Genomic DNA, 22,017 nt, shown 5'->3' on the forward strand with positions numbered 1-22,017 from the left:
ACGTCTTTGAAACGTGGATGCATGGCGCGTCTGGCAGAAAAAAAATGTGCTTTCGTGCTGTGCGTCTTTTTCTTTATATTAAAACCTTTCGGCTCTTTCAAACGGATTGTAAACCAAATTGTAGTCTTCGATTGTAGAGCGCTCCGACACCAGGTAAAGTACACGCTATACACCCTAAAACATGGAGCACTTGAGATAGCGTCGGGGTGACGTTTGTGTAAGCGACTGTCATGAGCCAATCGGATTTCCTGTCCGGAGCGTCACGCTCCTAACCAAGCCTATTGCAAGAGTCGCGCTTTTATCGTATCCTTTCCTTCCAAAATGGCATCCACTGCACCGACATCTGGTTCCACCGCCTCTCCAGCGGCAGTTCCAGCAGCAACTGCACCCGGCGTACTGATCGGACCAGTGGTGCGGGTACACCCTGTGGTGTTGGCTTCAATCGTTGACAGTTTCGAGAGACGGAATGAGGGAGCAGCCCGCGTGATCGGAACATTGTTAGGTGAGGAGGGTGGCAAAGTGATGTCTGCCGCACTCATGTAGCCACTGGGAGTATGGGTCCGTAACAATTTACCGACGCGGCCATGTTTAAGTCAGGCACGTGAAACACGCTTCATCGATGACAATTGGAGGATATTTCATAGCCGTGTTAGGTTCAGAAACGCTAGGAGGCCTTTTAAGAAAAGAAATAAAGGGCATAAGGAAACCGAAAAGCCCAACACACATGGTTGACCACAGCTGCGAAGTTTTTAGAATGCGCATGTGTTGCATCTCATTCATTTTAACGTGCCTGTCATATGGTTGCCACTTATTGCCGATTGTGTGACATTTAAAAACGTCTGTGGGAGGGGTGCTGCTCGTCAGAGTGCCTTAAACCCTAACGTTCTTTCTTTTTTTTTATTAATAACGTTTTATATAGCGCTAGCTAGACCCGTGGGTATCAGAGCGCTTTCTCCTTGTCACCACCTTTCTTTGCAATCTCTCACTGTTTGGCACCTACACCCATCTGCATATTTAACACACATCTCCTCCTTCTCTTTTCAATCCCTCCTTATGCATGTATTGTATTTTGTTATCCCAATTCACCACACACTGTACCACCCACTTCCTATCTTCTTATTTGCTCACAATTTTCCTTTCAGTTGGCACTGTCAATATTTCAATAGCAGTGTTCCGCCTTTACACATTTTAAATGCAATTGGCACGTGTGTCCATTGCTCTTCGTGCTCAGAGTGGCCAAGTATTGGTTGAGCATGTAGTTTGAACAGCTCTATGAGACCCACTCCCCCCTCCCCAAGACAGGCTCTCTCATTGCCTTCAGCCTGAACTCCAGAGCTCTGTTATTGCACACCCACAAAAGAGCCTGAAGATATCTAGGCACCTAGAGGCAACTAATTTCATAGTATAAGCTATACAAGCATCACATTTTTATTAGACAGAAAAAAAAACTAAATCTCAACATCTAAAAGTGAAATGTAAACAGGGTCCTAGACTGCATCACTGACATGGATTACCGTAAGGTAGCGGTTCCCAAACTGGGGGTTACAGCAAGCTGATTTTTGGCGTGTCTTAAAATTCCAGGCAATAAATAAAGATGCCTTGAAATTCTGTATTTGTCTTGTCTGCTCCTGTTCAAAGACAGAGGTCAACTATGTCTTCTGACAAATTTCTGCTTATTTTTTAGCCTGGGGTTTGTTTTGCAGCGAAAAAAAAGCAAAGTGAAATAAGTGACAGTCTTGCCCCATGGGATAAAAAAAATGTCACAGGATGCCATTATTATTTTTGTAATGCAGAGTGAAACGCAAATGCCTGTAAAAATGAACTGCACACGTAACAAAAATAAACCACATTTTTTGTAATTCTGAAATGTGATGGAAACTATTTTAATAGGATCGAAACATTTCAAGACACTTTACTTGGTAATGCACAAATGATAAATATTCACTGAAACTTGATTTCTACATGTTATCATTTGTGTGCAATATAGATTTATCTGTAAATCTGCATGTCTGTGCAAATTTACTGGCAATTTCAATGGAAAACGTGCTGTCTGCAAATGAAAGTGCGCGGCCACATGATGCTTTAGTTACATTAAAAAAAAATCACTTTTCTCATCAAAGCGAAGTGTGCCGCAAAAAGTTTGGAAGCTCTGCCTTAAGGGTCTACAGTCATTGTGTAGAACTCAATCTGGGTGCTCAGTTTGAGTCTAGGCTCAACAATTCTCCTTCCAGTGTTTCATTGATCTCAGTTATAGAGATGGTTTCAACCTGGTGAATAAGTTGAGCTGGACCTAGGATAAACAGATCTTGAGAGCCACAAACCGGGATATTTTGCAAAAATAGGAGGACTACAATTTGACATCAACGGTGCTGCCCAGAAGGACAACTCTTATCAACATAGGAACACAGAAGAAGCACTTAGAATATAAATAACATGTAATTTATAAAACCAGCATCACACCTGTTAATTAAATTGCTTTCTTATGACAGCTGCTAGTCAGCACAACTTTAGAACACCCAATAAGTGCCTCTCACTGGTTTTAGTTGACCCCTTCTAAAAACCGGGACATGAGCCCAAATTGCCGGGTCAGCCGGGGGAAACCTGGGACTGTCCTGGCAGATCCAGGACACCAGGTCATCCTAGCTGGACCTAGAGCTGGTTTCCATGCCAGCCACAGTAATTTCTTCTCTGGGCCCAGCTGATACTGCCTGGTGCATTTTAAAATATAAATCAGGCAAATGCTGGCTTGCTTTACACCATCTGCGGTAAGAACAGATGCTCTCCAGCAGTGAAAAGGAGCTAAATATGACTGTGCATTTTAGTGCAGTGCAGAGACACTTACTAAAATTCATTATTAGACTAATCATAGATGTGTGACATTTGGAGGGCTGGCTGATGCACATAACGAAAAGGACAACAAAACAAATCTGGCGTTAGAAAACCCAACCAAGAAAAGGGCAGAAAAACAAAGTCAGCCTATGACTATGTAGCCCGAAACATCAGTACAACCATGGACGTTGTCATGAAGTCTGTCTTTGATAATTGATTGCTGAATGAATGTAGAAGCAGAGCTATCTGCATCCATTCACCAATACACATACGATAACTACGATTGTATCTTTGTGACAACTATGAACTCAATCTGTCTGACCTCGTTGCAAACTAGTTGTCCCGGGTTCGTGGCTTCATCATAGAACCATTTTTGGTCGTGTATTCTACTCTAGTGGGGCTTTAAATGAAGGGTCCCCTAATTGCTAGAAGCTGCAGCATTTCCTCAATAGTACCCTCATGACCTCTACCTTTCTCAGACGTAGGCCATAAAAGCGATTTTTGTTTGTATTCAGGGCGCCCAAGTCACATGGGAGCAACCTGAGACGAAAGGCGCTCAAGTCTGCCACTTATCTACTTCACCTGCTCGATATCACTGAGAAGACTTGCCTTATAGTCATATCATTAGTCATGTTAATTAATCCTTTATTCAGACATTTAAGTCCATCAAAGTGAGAGCCATCTGATGCAAATATAATCAGAATTGGTACCGCAAGTAAAAGGTATAAAAATTAAGAAATAACATGGTAAATTGAAAAAATATAGAAAATTCCCAGATGTTTTCTAAGCTTACATAAAGACATTTAAATGTTGTAAGCTGATACAGACAATTCATAAAATAAATGAGCTGTAATTAGAATGAGACCTAAAGGTACATTAGCGTGTAGCATGATGGTACAGATACAAATTTGAAAAAAGTGTCTAGCTATTGTGACAGTACAAGGAGAACGTCCTGCAAGGGCCGAGTTGGGTCGTATATGCAGGGCCCTATGCCCATGTCTACTAGCTTGACACACCTCAAAGTGCCTTAGATTTTATTACTGTTTTTCTCCTGGTGGGGGTGCTGGGTTGATTGTAAAGTGACACATGCTGTGAATGATCTGCGGCGGGGTTTGTTAGTAATAAGGTATAAACAATCTTAATCTGCTGCTGTGTATGGATAGCAAATTCTTAGGATTAGTGCAAGAATAAACAAGCATTTGCAATGCAATCGGTCTCGCCTTTGGGACCTTATATGTATTTAGCATAATCCTGGGTGCTGAAACATCTACTGTTCTTTAACATGGAGGGAAAATTAAGCACCGAACCGTGACACGCTAGGCATGGGAACACATGGAAAGAAATATTACCTTTCAGCGGTAAATGGTATAGTCCAAAGCTCTATTTTTAGAACCTCTTGGCATCGCTCTGTACTTTCTTGGAAACTTGTGCATTTTTTGCACTGTTTCCAATGAGTACTCATGCATGCAGAGCGTTTGCCTTGCGGGAGCGAGCAGTGGCGCCATCTGTTAGCAATTATCGCGCCTGACGCTGCTCGCTCCAACTAGGCAAACGCTCTGCATGCACAAGTACTTTTGCGGCCGCGCTCGTCTTTCAGCGCTTGTTTTTTGACTTCATCAAAGCCTCCCTGCCTCTCCTCTGTCCCAGGCACATTTAAGTGATAAAGGATCCAGACATGTATTAGCGGCCATGGCTTACTGCAAACCTCCACCAGTCTGACTGACGTTCTAAGACTCCAAACTTGCTAACTGGATTTTGCATGAAAACGCATTCCAAGTTCAACTCAAGTTAAAGAGATGTTAAAAAGCTGCCCGGGTGCCGCTGTGAATAAAGGTTTGAGGCTGCAGCGTTTGGGGGTGCGGCTGTCACATGATGCGTACGACACAACCTAGGGTCCGTGTCCGATAGTTGTAAACATGGCATCCAAACAACAGCATGGTGGTGTTCATGCCTCGTGTCATGCCACTGCCACACATGCTGCCTCGGTCTGATGGCCGCTCTTCCGAGGGGGAAACTAGGTGGGTTGGGGTGGCACAGAGTGCTGGGGGCTCGCGGGGCTCTGGGCATCCGATAATTGTCTGCTTAGACTGCAGGAGTCCACCCCATGCCAGACAAAGTCCTAATTAAAAGTGACTCTCCGCAGCAGTTGTGCCCTCTATCAGCAGCTAACAAGATAAGACAAGTGCTGAGAAACTGGGGGTCTCAGGCTGGGCGAAGGGGTCTGCCTGTGATCTCTCTATTTGCATGTGACATTCCTCAGTTGCCGCCCCCCCTCTGAAAGAGCCCCCTCTACTAGATTTCACACAAATTACTTGTTTCCAAGCCATTCCTGCCAAAGTCGCGCATACACACTCATGCAAAGACACACAATCACTGCAGAAAGTTAGTACCGCAAAAGAACACATCATCTCCCCACAGCACCGACTCCAAGACACATCACAGACAAGCATGTAGCAGGACACAATACACACAGCACCCCAGACACACCCACCACGACACAACTTGGATAAAGAGTCACTTGCTACCAAGACACGCTGCACACAGACCTGGGTAACACATGCATGCATAACACATGAAACAGCACCCCTTATGCATCCAACACAACCCGGCCTTAGAGTCCGCAGCCAGGCTGCTCCAACCAGCACTTGTCAACCAATCCTGTGTGACTCTGGACCAGTTAGGTTTGAATAAGCTTATGTTTTTGTTTTTGCTCCTGTGCTCTGTTCTCCTTCCTTGGATATGGGATTATTTATACAATATAGTGCAGAGATTTTTTTTGTTTTGTTGTAAGATCAGTGTGTTGGGTCTAGTCGGTGGGTTTCACTTTTTTTTTTTTTAGCATTGTCGAAGAAAGGGTCAGGTCAAGTCCCTGTTTATATTGGAAAATAGGGTCATTTGCAACATGAACCTAGTCGAAGACTTGTATGAGACTTATTTTCAGCTTTTCCTGGGTTTGTGGTAGTAAAATATGATTTTGATTGGATAGTCCAGGATATTTCCTTTCCTCATAAAAGTGAACGTCTTGCGGACCTGCTGTCTGAGATTAAAGTACATTGGTTTGCACCTGTTTGGGTACTGTCTGTTTCTTTTCATTGAAAATCAATTGTAGAAGGTTACTTCTGCGAGCTCAAGTACCTGAAGAACAAACTCAACATTGCTTGAGGAATTGGAGACCCAACAGGAGCAAGTCTCCTGCATCTTAGAACTGCCCAATTATAAGAGACGAAGAAAGCCTTAAAAACAAATTTCCTCATTTTCACCTTACACATGGGTAGTACTCCAAACATTGAAATTAGATTGTGTGTCTTTCTAGTCTAGTCTAGTCTAGTTCTGGGTTCTTAAAAGTCGGTCCTGGAGGGTCGGATCCATGCCAGATTTGTACCATATCTCCATTTAGGTAAATGAAGTTAATTTAAAATTTGGCATGGATCCTGCCTTCCAGGACCAACTTTGGAGAACCCTGTGCTAGTGTGTTCCAGCTTGCCAGACTCCCTAAAACGATCATTTTGAGGGTTAAAGCTGTGTTTTAATTATGCTCAGTATAAATGGTTAGTAGAGTGATAAAACTGAAGCGTTGTACCCACACACCGAAAATATCCACTGTTTAGAAGTGAACACCCAGGCACAAACCAGATAAGGCTAGAGGATCTGAATACTGGCTTCTAGTATTGAGTTTAAGGGTTGGAGAAATATGCAAGGTAGTCAGTGTGTTTTGTTACTTTACAAAGTGATTAGAGATACATGGATACTATATAATGTATTCTGTAAAAACTTTAATCTGGTTACTGTAGTTGAAAAATAACGTTATCCAGGTCCAATTCAAATAAATGTTATGAGGCTAGATGTGCACGTTGGGGATAGGTTTAATATTTAGTTATCAACCTATTCTTTTTACAGTGGCTTGGTAATTCCTTCAGTGACGAAGTAGGTTAACTTTACATGAATTGAAAAGACCAGATGAGAGGTGGTTCATACAGAAACATCAGAAAATGAGGTTGGGTGGAATAATTGCTCGGGCCCCTGTAGGTTTCTGAACCGTTTTCAACCCAGGCGTATTCTTTTAGTTTATGTATAAAAACATAGCTCGAACAGTGTATTGTGAGAGGTTGTTTCTTTGGGCATTATTGGCATCACTAGAGTACTCAGAGAGCTGAAAGTCTTAGTAGCGAGGAGATTTGACATATTTCTAAACTGCATGCTTAATGCATTGTTATGTGTGTGATTGTAAGGGATATGTTGTTGGGCAACACGCTATAATGCTATCTTTTTTTTAATTTAATCTTATTTCTGTTCGTCCTTCGCGCTTCTTTTCCTATAATTAGTTTGCAGCCCTCTGGTTGTGTTATTCAATGAGATTTCTATAGCAGCGTCTTGAGGGATAATCACTAGTTTCTCTGGGTTAACTGGATTGTCCACTGACACATCGTGGGCATTTGACTTGTGCATTTCCACACAAGTCTGGAAATTACATTGACCAAGAGCCAAAATTGTGTTTGATTAGTGTTGAGGAAGCCTTGTGTGCACAGTATGTTTATGTTTTGTTTTATCTGTAGGCAATGTGTGACGCAGGAATGTGTAATTCCTATAGCCCGTCGCCCAGGACATATTGTTTGGGGTCCAGGGCAACAGGTTTTCATGTGTATATTGTCCTTTAGAGAAGTAGGCCCAACCCCCTGCAGCACAAACCCTTTGGCTGCCAGTTTGCAGTACCACATTATGTATCAGAGAATGGCACTGTCTGCAGTTGGGGTAATATTTTTGGCCATATGTTAATGCTGTTCAAACTTGGATGTATGGTTCATTAATTGAAAGCCTTTATTATTAGGGTGAGTGCTCTAAGAATATCTTCTAAGCTCTGACTGCACTACTGACAGTGGTTCCAGTATAAAAATGTGTACACACGTTTTCAAAGTTTAGCAATATGAGGCTATGTATAATGCTCCCAGAATGCGCTCTGATTTGGTGCAAATATTTACAGAAGCTTGAAAGCAAGATTTGATGATTCTTTGCTTTCAAAATAAAATATTGATAAAAAATGAAAGCAGAAAAAAAACCATTTAGCTAAACCACAGTAAAATCTTAGGTACCATTTATTTGCAGCATCATTTAGTAATGTGTTGATGCATGCTAGTATTTGCCAACAATATTCATGATGGAAAATCAGTGTAACCAGTTTCAATAAGATTATTGGAAACAAAAATGAACAAGCATTGGCAAAGCCAGTAGGTCTGAAACTGGTGGTCAGCTTTTAAGTTTTGTCAATGTGTGACTTGTTTTGGCATGGTTTTTGTAAAACCGTATTGCTGTGTGAGCTGCTGGGCCCTCACCATTATTACAAACATCAGCAAAAGTTGTTTTGGGTCTCTAAAAGCACACACTGCCTTAGTAGTTACTGGCACTGAACAAGACTACTTAGTGTGCCGATTTGCTCCTTGTGAAAGAGCAGAACGCTGTCACTCACAGTGAAGCCAGACGAGATATATATATATATATATATATATATATATATATATATATATTCACTGAAAAAACCATAGGTTATAGACCATATATAGTTAGGAATTAGCATTTAAAAAACCTTATTTTACTCACACAAAACCATTGAAATTCCATATATAGTTAGTTGCACTAACTATATATCGCGCACCCGCAATCCACTGCTGATGATGTCACATATTACATCATTCATGACATGGTCAGTGACATCACTGATGACATCACTGATGACATCTCAAATGACATCACTGATGACATCTCAAATGACATCACTGATGACATCACTGATGACATCACTGATGACATCACTGATGACATCTCATTTGACATCAATGACGACATCACTGATGATATCATTCATGTGACAATACAATGCATCTCCTCACATTTTAATATAACCTTTGTTACACCCAGTGTTAAATACAGAGTATAATTTTTGAAACCATTCACACACCAATACTAGTTACTACATACGCACTCACTGATTCCTACGTCTACACACACATTCACTTATTCACCCATACAATCATTCATACATACAATCACTCATCTTTACAACACTATCATATGCACTCATACACCTATACAGATACTCATACTCTGCCACTCATCCATGGAGTTACTCACACACCTAGTCAGTCCTGTAAAGAATCAATCACACTTCCATTTTCTAATCTATACAGTTAAACATAGAGCACCTTACATTTTCAAACATATACTAACACATACTTACTCTCTTATACAATCATTGATACAAGTACACATTGATCTACACAGTCACACACCTCCCAGCCAGCCACACACACACTCAGTCTCCCATACAAATACTTGAGCAATCGATCAATAACCCATATAGTTACTCATATAGCTACTGATCAACACATGCAGCAGTTTACAGAACAACAGACATAATGATGCACAAATTAAGACAGTTTAGTCACTAACCCATGCACTCAGTGAGACACATTTAATCACTCACTCATACAGTCAGTCACGCACCTACTAAATCCTTCATCCAGACACTTCTACATCTCCTCATTCTTCAATATGTAAAACATATTTAAACTTTACAGAAACACACAGTCACTGGATGATGTCATCAGTGATGTCATCAGTGATGTCATTTGAGATGTCATCAGTGATGTCACTTCACTGACCATGTCATGAATGATGTAATATGTGACATCATCAGCAGTGGATTGCGGGTGCGCGATATATAGTTAGTGCAACTAACTATATATGGAATTTCAATGGTTTTGTGTGAGTAAAATAAGGTTTTTTAAATGCTAATTCCTAACTATATATGGTCTATAACCTATGGTTTTTTCAGTGAATTTTCAAGGTTTTGTAAATGCTAATTCCTAACTATATATGGTCTATAACCTATGGTTTTTTCAGTGAATTTCAATGGTTTTTTAATAGCAAATATCAAAAGCTTTAAAATGTATTCTTCTTTAAATCGAAAAATATATTTTATATGCTTTTAATACAATTTTTTTATGTATTTTTTTTAATAAATTTTTTTGATTCGCTCCCGGTCCGCGAACCGGGCAGCTTCCCGTTAGCTCAGTTTGGTGCCGCGACCCGGTCCGCGAACCGGTAAACGGTCCGTTAGCGCAACTGTCGCGTTAGAAAACAACATCGTGACGCGTCGCGTCAGCGTGACGTGTCGCGATACGTCTTATGACGCGCCGCGTTAGCGTACCCGGAAGTGAACCGGTACGCGAAGCGCAGCTTCCCGGAAGCGATCCGGGACGCGGCGCAAAGCGCGTAACGTAAACACAACAGGTCATGTGACTTGTTAATAACACTTTTCATTGGTTCATTTCACTTTTGGTTTCCTAATGATGTAAGACTAGGTCATGTGACCTAAAAGTAACACTTTTCATTGGTTTAGAACTATTGTTTTTCCCAAATGATGAAAACCCCTCCTTGTTTCCTCACTCTGACTTTCATCTTTGTGAGAGGAAGACCTTTTGTCATCACTGAGCAATGGCTTCATTAGTAGCTTCAGCTGGTGCTTCCCCACCACCTCCACCACCTCCAAGGAAGAGAGGACCACCTGCTGAAGTTATCATTCAGCAAGAGGAGGAAGAAGAGGAAGAAGAGGAACAGCAGGAAGAGAGGCATTTTTTACCTGAGGAGCCCAGGAGGTCTCATGTCAAAGAAAACTTTATTTGGCAATTTTTTAAATATCCCCGGGGCCAAAAAAAAGTCAATGCCCGGTACGTAACTTGCCTTATCTGTAAGAAAGATTTGTCCAGAGGGACAGATAAAAAATATAGTTACGGCAATTATACAATGCATCGCCATATGGACAGGTGGCATCCTAACAACTACAGTGCTGCACAGCTACGTGACCTGCAAGATAATCCTCCTTCTGTGGCCAGAAGATCAGTTGTAGAGGAAGTGACGGGACCAGAGGCGAGGGAGATGGTCCCAAATATACAGATGAGGTTTGGGGCAGTCAAACAAGTGTGCATACGTTGCGGTCAGTTGATTTGCTACAGAGAAAGTAGCATCACTTTAATCAACTTAGCAATTGATAATCATGTTTGTTCAGGACGATTCAGAAAATAAATTATCTTTTTTTTTTTGTTGCTCCTGTTGAGCCCTTTACAATGAATCGTTTTCGTTTCTCCCCCCCCCCCAAAAAACAAAAAAAATATAAAACCGTTCAAAAAATACAAAAAAAGTAAAAAAAATGTTCAGAAAAATAATAAAAAAAATATAAAACAACAAAAATAAAAAATAAAATGTTCTTTTCAGAACTACCTCCGCTTTATAAAAAAATTGCTAGAATGTTTAGCACTCTGGCAACCTCTATTTCTTTTGGTTCGCTTCCCGGTTCGCTTGCCGGTACGCGAACCGGGAGCGAACCAAAAAAAAAAAAAAAGAAGAGTAAGTATAAGGGAAGTAAACAGAGAGTAATGTTAAAAGAAAGACAACTATAGGGACTAAACCAGAGATACTGTTTAATAGATCTATTTACCGAAGAAAAGATGGAAGAGGGTATAATTGTGAAAAACAAAATAGATAAGGAAGTGAAAGAAAAAAAGGAGAGTAGAAGAATAACAAAGAAGAGTTTCTTAGAGAATGTGAGTGAATGTTCAAAATAAGATTAAAACATGTGGAATAACACAGAGAAAAAGCAGAAAAGAAGAAGTAACAGAAAAGGAATAATTGAAACAGCAAAGAAATGTAAATAACATAGGGGCATATTATCAACATAGGCGATAAAAGTTTCACAGCTTTTATCGGCAGAAATGTGCCGCTAAAGCCGCTTTTGCGGCAGAAAACTGCCGCTTTTGCAGCAGTTTTCTGCCGATAAAAGCAGCGATAATTTTATTGGCTGTGTTGATAATATGCCCCTTAGTGTGCTTCAACTACACAGAGAAAGCATAATGAACAAGTAGTGAAAGAGTGATCAGTCAGAGACAGTGAGAGTAATAGAGACGGAGTGAGTGAACAAGAGTGAGGAACTATGAGAAGAGAGGGACTGAGAAAAAGAGTGGAAGCAGTAGAGTAAGTAAGTAATAGAGAAAGGAATGAGGGAAGTAGCAAAGGCAGGAAAGTGAGGGTTAAAGAAATGAAGCAGTGGAACTAATAGAAGTTAAATGTGATAGAAATGTAACGAAAAGAGTACAAAACATTTACCTTATAATTGTCGTTAACTTAGTTACTTGTTATTTTTATACTTTCAATCTGTGAAAGAGAGAACAAACATTTGAAAAATATTAAAACATGTATTTAAAAATTAGAAAAGATAAGGGAAAAGATTGAAGGACAAACAGTTTTTCAACAACTTTGACACTTACAGAAGCCTCTGCTTCTCCAGGCCCCTTACACAGTCCTAAAAATATACATTTTAAACTAACAGTATCTTGATGTAGATGAAGTGAGGCCTATCTTGCAACATGGTGCATCTTTTGCACTGCTGCTGTCTCGCAAAAGTGACGCAACGGCAGCGCAAAAGAGGTGCACAGCCATCATAAAACTGTCCCTAACATTTTAAATGATTGTTTCAGGATGCCAATAAGGTGTGTCCTATCCAGAGGTTTGTTTGAGGTGAGGCCTACTCAGGGTTGCAGATGAAATTTAAGCTTGTTGAAGAGTACAGAGGAGATAATACATGTCCATGCCTACCAATGAAGTGAGTCATGTCCACTTCACTCTTGAACAAAGGCCACACCTCCTCTGTTTCCCTGGACAGGCCTAAACTTGATCTGCACAATGTGATTCGTAATATTAGGAAACACAGGTGATGTAATTGAAAAACGTGCAATTTCTTTTGCTCATTTCACAATCACATCACTTGTGTTTCCTTTGCTTAGGTATCTCATTGTGCAGATGTAGTCCAGCATATGAAAGAGTACGCAGAAGTGCAGCACTGCATGCAACAACTTTGACACTTACTGAAGCCTCAGCTTCTGCATGCCCCCTACACAGTCCTAATTATATACATTTTAAACTGACGGTATCTTGCTGGAGATGAACTGAGGCCTATCTTGCAACATGGTGCATCTTTTACACTGCTGCTGCGTCACAAAAGTGACGGAACAGCGGCGCAAAAGAGGCGCACGGCCATCATAAATCTGCCCTTAACATTTTAAATGATTGTTTCTAGCTGCTGATAAGGTGTGGCCTATCCACAGATTTGTTTCAGGTGAGTCCTACTCAGGGTTGCAGATGAAATTTAGGCTTGTTGAAGAGTACAGAGGAGATAATACATGTGCAGGCCTACCAACGAAGTGAGTCATGTCCACTGCACTCTTGAACAAATGTCAGACCTCCTCTGTCTCCTGGAACAGGCCTAAACCTCATCTACACAATGTGATGTGTAATGTTAGGAAACACAGGTAATGTAATTGAAAAACTTGCAATTTTTTTTGCTCATTCCACAATCACATCACCTGTGTTTCCTTTGCTTAGGTATCTCATTGTGCAGATGTAGTCTATCATATGAAAGACTACGTAGAATGTGAGCACTGTATGCAACAACTTTGACACTTACAGAAGCCTCAGCTTCTCCATGCCTGCTACACAGTTCTAAATGTATGTCATAAATACAAAAAGTACAGAATTAATTATACATGTTAAATGGTTTATTTTTGCTGTTCTCAGAATTTATCAAATTTCACTAAAAACAGTGACTTGAAGGTATTCATCATATAACAGCGGGGAAAAAAACACAATCAAAATGATTGTGTTTAAAAAAACCCATATAACATAACCAATCAGAAATCAGAACTCCTCAAAAGTAACTTACTTTCCATGACGTCGAAGGATATCCTATGAACAGCTTACACTCTGTTGTGCTGTTATTATTTTCAGGCCGCCACTTTCTGAAAGAAAAGCTCCATCGTTTTGACAAATATGTTACATACAATAAATGACTTCTCGCTCTCTAGCGCACTTTTCCACAAGGCCAAATCGTGTAAGAGCCATTTATAACTCTTGGAATTCTTCTAAGCAAATCCCGTCATTTTGTATTTCCGCAACTTTCAGAAAGAAAACGTTCAAGATCACTTTCACAATCCTGTACTAGTAATATCTCACCCTTCTTGCTCACTCATGTTCCACATTTCCTATGACACACAGATACTGCTTACTATGAAGCAGACTTACACTACCTCTATGACTACTACAATTATTTAATTCTCTACATCACTTTTAATCACAAAGCAATTTAAAACAGTAGATAAAATTATATCAACCCCTAGAATCATTATAGGCCACTTACCTACCCTAAATTCTCTTTTCTGAAAACAGAAAGTAAGAATATTTTTAAGTAAAAAGGCAACATTGTATCGTAGTCAAATGGGAATCATTTCCGAAACAGCAGCTTTTTTTACATTTTCAATAAGCTGTGTAATAAGCGGATCTTGTCAAAGGACCATCATGTCCTATAATAGCTGCAGTTACAAATGTTCTTCCTAAAATCAACGGGGCGCGGCGCGGAGCGCGTAACGTAAGCATAACAGGTCATGTGACTTGTCATGTGACTTGTTAATAAAACATTTCATTGGTTCATTTCACTTTTGGTTTCCTAATGTTGTTAGGCTAGGTCATGTGACCTAAAAATAACACTTTTCATTGCTTTAGAACTATTTTTTTCCCAAATGATGAAAACCCCTCCTTGTTTTTACCTCATTCTTACTTTCTACTTCCAGAGAGCAAGACCTATTTTTCACAATGGCTTCTGTAATAGCTGTAGCTTGTGCTTCTCAGCAACCACCACCACCACCACCACCATCACCACCAAAAGGACCACCTCCAACACTGGACTTTGGTAGAGAGGAAGATAATGAGGACGAAGAGGAGGAGGAGGAGGAAGAGCAAGTAAGGCAGTTCCTGTCAGAAACACCAAGGCAGAGCCATATTAAAGAGCACTACATATGGCAATTTTTTAAAATTCCACCTGGACAAAAGAAGGTCAATGCACCCCAGGTGTCTTGTTTGATATGTAAAAATATACTTTCTCGTGGCAACCCCAACAAGAAATACAGCTTTGGGAATCATACAATGATTCGCCACATGGAGCGATGGCATCCTAATAATCTTTCCCAAGCACAAGTAAGGGATCTTGCTGCCAACCCCCCAAATGTCATCCCCAGCACCTCCAGTGGACAAAGCTCATTCGCCGGACCAGAAGGCCGAGAAATAATCCACAATATTCAAGCTCCTTTTGAACACTACAAAATAGTTTGTATATATTGTGGAGGAACTATTTGTTATGGAGAGAAGAGTATTACTTTGATTAACCGAGCTGGAGAAAATCATAAATGCAACAAGATGAGAAAACAATGAATCCTTTTTATTTTTTTTTGCTCCTGTTGAGACATGTTCAAACCCTGCTTTTTTGTTATTTCCCCTAAAAAAACAAAAAAAACACAAAATAGTTTTCAAAAATCAAAAAATTGTTCAGAAAATTAATAAAAAAATGAAAGAATAAAAAAACAGTTCTTTTCAGAACTACCTTCCATTTATAACAAAATTGCTAAAATTTTTATACCCTGTCTTTCTTTTTTTTCTCTTTGTTGCGCTTCCCGGAGCGCTGCCCGGTGCGCGTACCGGGCGTTCCCCACGCAAAAACAGACATTTTTTTTTTTTGCCCCGCGGGGCCCTTTTAAAGCCTCCACATCAAACCTAGGGGGTCAGGGAGGATCTACTATGCCCCCTTATGGTCATTTCCCCCTTTGTTTTGGCCTCCTCTTGTCTCTCGATCCTACCGAGAGACAAGATGGCGGCCGCTCCGGACTGTTTAGAATGTTGACAGACACCGGAGAGCCAATCAGCTTCGCTTCGCGAAGTTAAGTTACGCGTCAGGTACGCGAACCGGGGCGCTGCCCGGAGCGCGCTTACAGATATATATATTTTTTTGAACGTTAATTTCTCAAAATCCACTGGAGCACATATATTGAGACCTAGCAAAGGCACATCGGGCTACCAGTCTCTACAATTTTGCCAAGTTTCGTGCAAAAATCCATTCAGCCGTTCGGGCTAAAAGTGAGGCCAACCGCCCTATGGAAAAATGAATGGGAAAAACGCGTTTTGGGACCCCCCTTTTTTCTCGGCCCCCCCTTGACGAACCCCCCCCAAAATTTTCAGGGGCTGCTCAGAAACAAAATGCTCCATTTTCCTGAAAATTCCAGACAATTCCGTCCACAAACGCCAACGTTATTAGACATAGAATTTTCAAAAATCCCATAGAGAAAAAAATCCTAACTATATATACCTACTGGCGACCGCCAGTAGGATATATATATATATATATATATATATATATATATATATATATATATATATATATATATATATATATATATATATATATATATATATATATATATAGACAGAATGTTAATAAACTCAATAGGTCACGGTCAACGCCAGACCAAATTAGGGCCCAATTATTAAAGAAAGACTTAAAAGTGCACCCATGGTATATGTCTTTGCATTAAGTGCAGCTATATGGCTTTCGTGAATTCCCAAAAATATACAGAACTAGGACAAGAAATAGTACTCCTCAAATATGTGAACTGCAGTTTAGCATGAGCAAATATGCATGTGTAGATTTGCTGATGCGAAAATCTGAGTGTTTGCAAGTTCACTTTACATCCAACCACCTTTTTCCCAACTCTGGAAGAAGGTTTATGTCTGCCATTGTCAGGAGTAAATTGTCAACATTTCTCAGTATGGGAACAACTTAGAGAAGAGTTGTTGAAAACCATTAAAACATGCAAGTTAGTATGTTTGCACAGACTCATTCTAACCCTGGAACTATTGCTTACCCCTCACTTCAGCTCTAGTATGTAGATCTGCAGAAATGTGGCAACATAAGGGGATTGCAAGTATACAAACACTACCATTGAATGAGCCCTGGCATAATCGGAGGCTTTATCAGAGCTCTCATATAATGAGATTGCTGCCCTAATTTGTCGTTACAATACATGGGACCAAAGGGACAAGTGGATTTTGTTACACGACAAGTAGATTTATGAAGCAACCTGCCCCATGGACAAGTAGATATTTTATTAAATTCTACACCTCTGTGAGCCGTGAATGTTTTGAAGTCTTGTTCTTTGATGTGGCTGATCTTGGAAGTATCAAGTTGCTCATTGATGCGCATTGTGATTGTCAGCGCTGAGCCTTGATATTAGGGTTTATTATTCTGGTTGTTTAACAATGCAGTGATGCACAGTTTATGTAGCTGGTGACACTTGATTCATGAGTGGGATTATCAACAAGTTTGAGAGTGGAGTGGCAGGAGGTTCTTTAAACCATATGCCTAAAGGGGTAATTAAAGCTAGAATGTGCTTTTGTTGTGTTTAGAGAGACAGTTGCCAGTGGTTTGACCGTGGGTGGTTGTGATTTATTCTTTGTGGAGGTCATTGGATTCTTTTGAGATCTCTGGAAAGTGCAAATTAAAGGTGGGAGAATGCACCATGGAAACATAGGCCTTCATAATGGGTTCTCTCCTACTTCTGCAGAGAGATGCCAGAGTTAACATGATTGGCTGCTATCTCCCTGTGAGTTTATTAGGATTTAGAATTATTCTCCCCAGAATGGAAAGTCGCAACAAAACCTGGATATGCATCCTCTAAAGCATTTTCTAAAAACCTCTTGTAGCCAGGGCATGCAAAGAGGTTATTTTCTTTCCTTCCTGTAAAAGTTTCTACAGATTAAAAACGGATATTTAGAATAAAACGCCTTCAAATAAAAATACCAGCGATGCCTGTCTAGATGCCTCGTTCGGAAGCCTAACCTTTCCTCATAAGAATAGACCATGGTGACACAGTGGCATTGCAAGAACCATAAGAAGTTTGGTAAACAGAAGAAGCACAATTACTTTTGAAAGACAGTGTTTTGAATTGATAGTGCTTCTTCCCCACTGTATCGCTAAAGTTTGTGTTCTTATCATGGAGTTGCAGAAATGCTGACCTTTTAAGGTCTGTGGTGATCATGTTACCACATCTTAGTTCACGAAGTGTTATTATCTTATTGTCACCATTTTGATAAGCTCCTTTTTAGGTCTCGCCTCTCAATGCGCATGCGCATTGAGCGAGACTATAGGCGCTTAAACAAGGTTTACCCAAGGTTTGCCTAGACTGGCGATTTGATGCTGTGCCCGTGCGCTTTTAAGTCAATGCGCAAGCGCATTGACCTAAAATGCGCGTGCACATCATCAAATCGCCATCTGTTCCCCAGCAGCACTCCTCCCACTCCTTTGAAGTGAAGCTTAGCTTCACTTCAAAGGCCCCTGCTGCTTCACACTCGGCCGTATCTCTCCCTCATCGCCGCTCTCCCTGCTCCGCCCCCTGCTGCGGCCGTGTCGCACTTCTCCTCCCCCCCCCCACATTAATGCTCTCCGTCTTGTTTGTTGCAGTCTGTCTTCCTTTTGTCTCTCCCTATCCCTCTTACTTCACCTCTTTCTCTCCCCTTCCCTCTGCCTCGCCATCTCTTCCCTCCGTCTTGTTTGTTGCAGTCTGTCTTCCTTTTGTCTCTCCCTATCCCTCTTACTTCACCTCTTTCTCTCCCCTTCCCTCTGCCTCGCCATCTCTTCCCTCGTCTTGTTTTTTTTTTTTTTTCCCGCTCCGCCCCCTCCCCTGCCCGCCGTGTCGCATTTCTCCATAGACCCATCAAAGCAGAAAAAAACTTTCCCGATTTCAAGAGCATTTTCTAAAAGAGATCGCGTTCGGGGTTGATATGCAGCAGCTCAGCAACAACCCTGAAAACGGCATTATTACTAACTGCCTGGTCAGACCACCCTGCACTGAACTCCCAGAGACTTCATGAAATGTGAGGTCGGGGCAAAGATCTCACCGCCACTGTCGCAACGACCAGAGCAGGTTTAAGCAGAAAAAAACGTTCCCGATTTCAACAACCCTGAAAACGGCATTATTACTAACTGCCTGGTCAGACCACCCTGCACTGAACTCCCAGAGACTTCATGAAATGTGAGGTCGGGGTAAAGATCTCACCGCCACTGTCGCAACGACCAGAGCAGGTTTAAGCAGAAAAAAACGTTCCCGATTTCAAGAGCATTTTCTAAAAGAGATCGGGTTCGGGGTTGATATGCAGCAGCTCAGTAACAACGCTGAAAACTGCATTATTACTAACTGCCTGGTCAGACCACCCTGCACTGAACTCCCAGAGACTTCATGAAATGTGAGGTCGGGGCAAAGATCTCACCGCCACTGTCGCAACGACCAGAGCAGGTTTAAGCAGAAAAAAACGTTCCCGATTTCAACAACCCTGAAAACGGCATTATTACTAACTGCCTGGTCAGACCACCCTGCACTGAACTCCCAGAGACTTCATGAAATGTGAGGTCGGGGTAAAGATCTCACCGCCACTGTCGCAACGACCAGAGCAGGTTTAAGCAGAAAAAAACGTTCCCGATTTCAAGAGCATTTTCTAAAAGAGATCGGGTTCGGGGTTGATATGCAGCAGCTCAGTAACAACGCTGAAAACGGCATTATTACTAACTGCCTGGTCAGACCACCCTGCACTGAACTCCCAGAGACTTCATGAAATGTGAGGTCGGGGTAAAGATCTCACCGCCACTGTCGCAACGACCAGAGCAGGTTTAGCTAGCACATTTAATATTCTTCATAAATGTTAATTACATTTGACATTACACCAAATATAACGCCATGTTCACTCTGCGTGCAGTGTGATTGAGCACTGACCTTTGGTTATGTGTCACACCAGTGCTGCACAGACCGTAAACTGTTGATGTTTCATAAGACCCAACGAATATATTAACAATTGCAGCAGCATCTTAAGCAGTTGAAATTCTCTCATGTTGAAAAGCCACAAATGATCTGCCAGAATGTGAAATGTTGCATCTGCTGGGTCGTTCTTCAGTGTTCATTCATGGCTGTGGAAGGATTTCTGTCCTGTGTTCGCTGTACTTGGCAGTATTTGTTGTTGAGCGCTGTATTTATTTGCCTTTAGTCACAGCTGATATCGTGCGGGGAAAAAAACGCGGATCCTGATAGTAGCTGATGTGTGCTGCACTGCGAAAGCATCTTCTACGTTTGTGTGGAAACTTGCCTGTAGTTGCAACGATTGTGACACCTGGGACCTACGTTTTTATTACCTCTGTTCCGTTGAGAAAGAATCTGGGATGTCCTGTTGCCCAGCTAGCTGCACTTTAGTCCTAACATGTCTTGGTTGTGATAGTTTTAACAAGCAAATTAATTCTGATGTGGATTTCATCTATTTATTTTGGTCTTTATTATGTTAAATCGTACGTATTTGATTATTGTACAGCTTTTTAATCTTTCTCTAAATGTATTTGTTGCAGAATATTTGTATAGTGTTATATATATATATATATATATATATATATATATATATATATATATATATATATTTTTTTTTAACGTCCTAAATTTGGCAAAATACAGAATAATTGACTGACCCCTATGCCTTAGTGGCACCGTTATTTGTCCTACGAATACAATCCACTAATTTCAAATTGGCAAGATATTGTCGCTGTATTCATTTTACTAGGAGTTCTTTCGGACAGGACCTACAGCACTGTCTGATTGCTAAATATTGCATCTGCTGGTGTCATACCACCAGCCTGGCTGGGGCGTCTGCTGTGGAATATGACCGAGCCAACATTCCTCTACCAGGCTTGGAACTCGTCCTCACTCGTACTCGCACTACTTTATGACACACACACTGAGCCCACACACTACTTTAGGCCACACACACTGCGCCATCACACTACTATAGGCCACACATACACTGCGCCCTCTCACTACTTTAGCCCACACACACTGCACCCTCACACTACTTTAGGCCACACACACACTGCGCCCTCTCACTACTTTAGCCCACACACACCACCCTCACACTACTTTAGGCCACACACACTGCGCTCTCACACACTGCGCCCACACACACTGCGCCCACACTCTGCACCCTCACACACCCTGCACCCTCACACATACTACACCCTCACACACACTGCACCCTCACACACTCAGTGACACATAATTATATGCTACATAATTACACTGCACTTAATGCAACATACACTCCAAACAATACCACTCAGAGCCACATAATTACATGCCACACAATTACACTCTACTGAATACAACATACACTCCACACAATACCACTCAGTGACACATAATTAAATGCGACATAATTACACTGCGCTCAATGCAACATCCACTCCGAATACCACTCAGTGCCACATAATTACACACCACATAATTACACTCCTCTAAATGCAACACACTCCACATATTTATATGCTACATAATTACAATGCAACATACACTCCAAACAATACCACTCAGTGCCACATAATTAAATGCTACATAATTACACTGCGCTCAACGCAAAATACCCTCCAAATAGCACTCAGTGCCACATAATTACACGCCACATAATTACACTCTACTAAATGCAACACACACTCCACACAATACCACAAATTTATATGCTACATAATTACAATGCAACATACACTCCAAACAATACCACTCAGTGCCCCATAATTAAATGCTACATAATTACACTGCGCTCAACGCAAAATACCCTCCAAATAGCACTCAGTGCCACATAATTACACGCCACATAATTACACTGCACTCAATGCAACATACACTACAACACCCACTCAGTACAACAACATTTTATGCTACGTATTTACACTGCGCTCAACGCAACATACACTCAAAATACCACTCACTACCACATAATTACACACCACATAATTACACTGCACTCAATGCAACATACACTCCAAATACCAGTCAGTGTCACATAATTACATGCCACATAATTACCCTACACTCAATGCAACATACACTCCAAATACCACTCTGTGCCACATATTTATATGCTACATATTTACACTGCGCTCAACGCAACATACACTCCTAATACCACTCAGTGCCTCATAACTACACACCACATAATTACACTATCTATCACCCTCACTCTATCTATCTATTGCCATCACTCTATCTACCGCCCTCACTATACCACTCTACCACCCTCACTCTACCTCCATCACTCTACCACCCTCACACCCTCACTATACCCAGTTCTCAGCAAAAATGCAATGTATTAATGTTTAAAGCTTTATTACAAAAGTACAAAAAAAGATTACACTTTTAATCTTGATTTAAAAAAAATATAACATACGCAACACATAAT

The 22,017-nt window shown here is 41.0% G+C and overlaps 1 protein-coding gene across 1 annotated transcript in view; it reads left to right on the plus strand.

Annotated features, from left to right (window-relative positions):
- Positions 1-253: 253 nt before the first annotated feature.
- Positions 254-22,017, plus strand: part of EIF3F (eukaryotic translation initiation factor 3 subunit F) — a 129,297-nt gene continuing 107,533 nt past the window's right edge. The window contains exon 1 of the mRNA XM_078668993.1: positions 254-502. Coding sequence (XP_078525119.1) covers positions 322-502 — 181 coding nt within the window. The 5' untranslated portion in view covers positions 254-321. The remainder of the gene's footprint in view (positions 503-22,017) is intronic.

The sequence above is a fragment of the Lissotriton helveticus genome, chromosome 12 (genome assembly GCF_964261635.1).
Source record: "Lissotriton helveticus chromosome 12, aLisHel1.1, whole genome shotgun sequence".
NCBI lineage: Eukaryota > Metazoa > Chordata > Amphibia > Caudata > Salamandridae > Lissotriton > Lissotriton helveticus.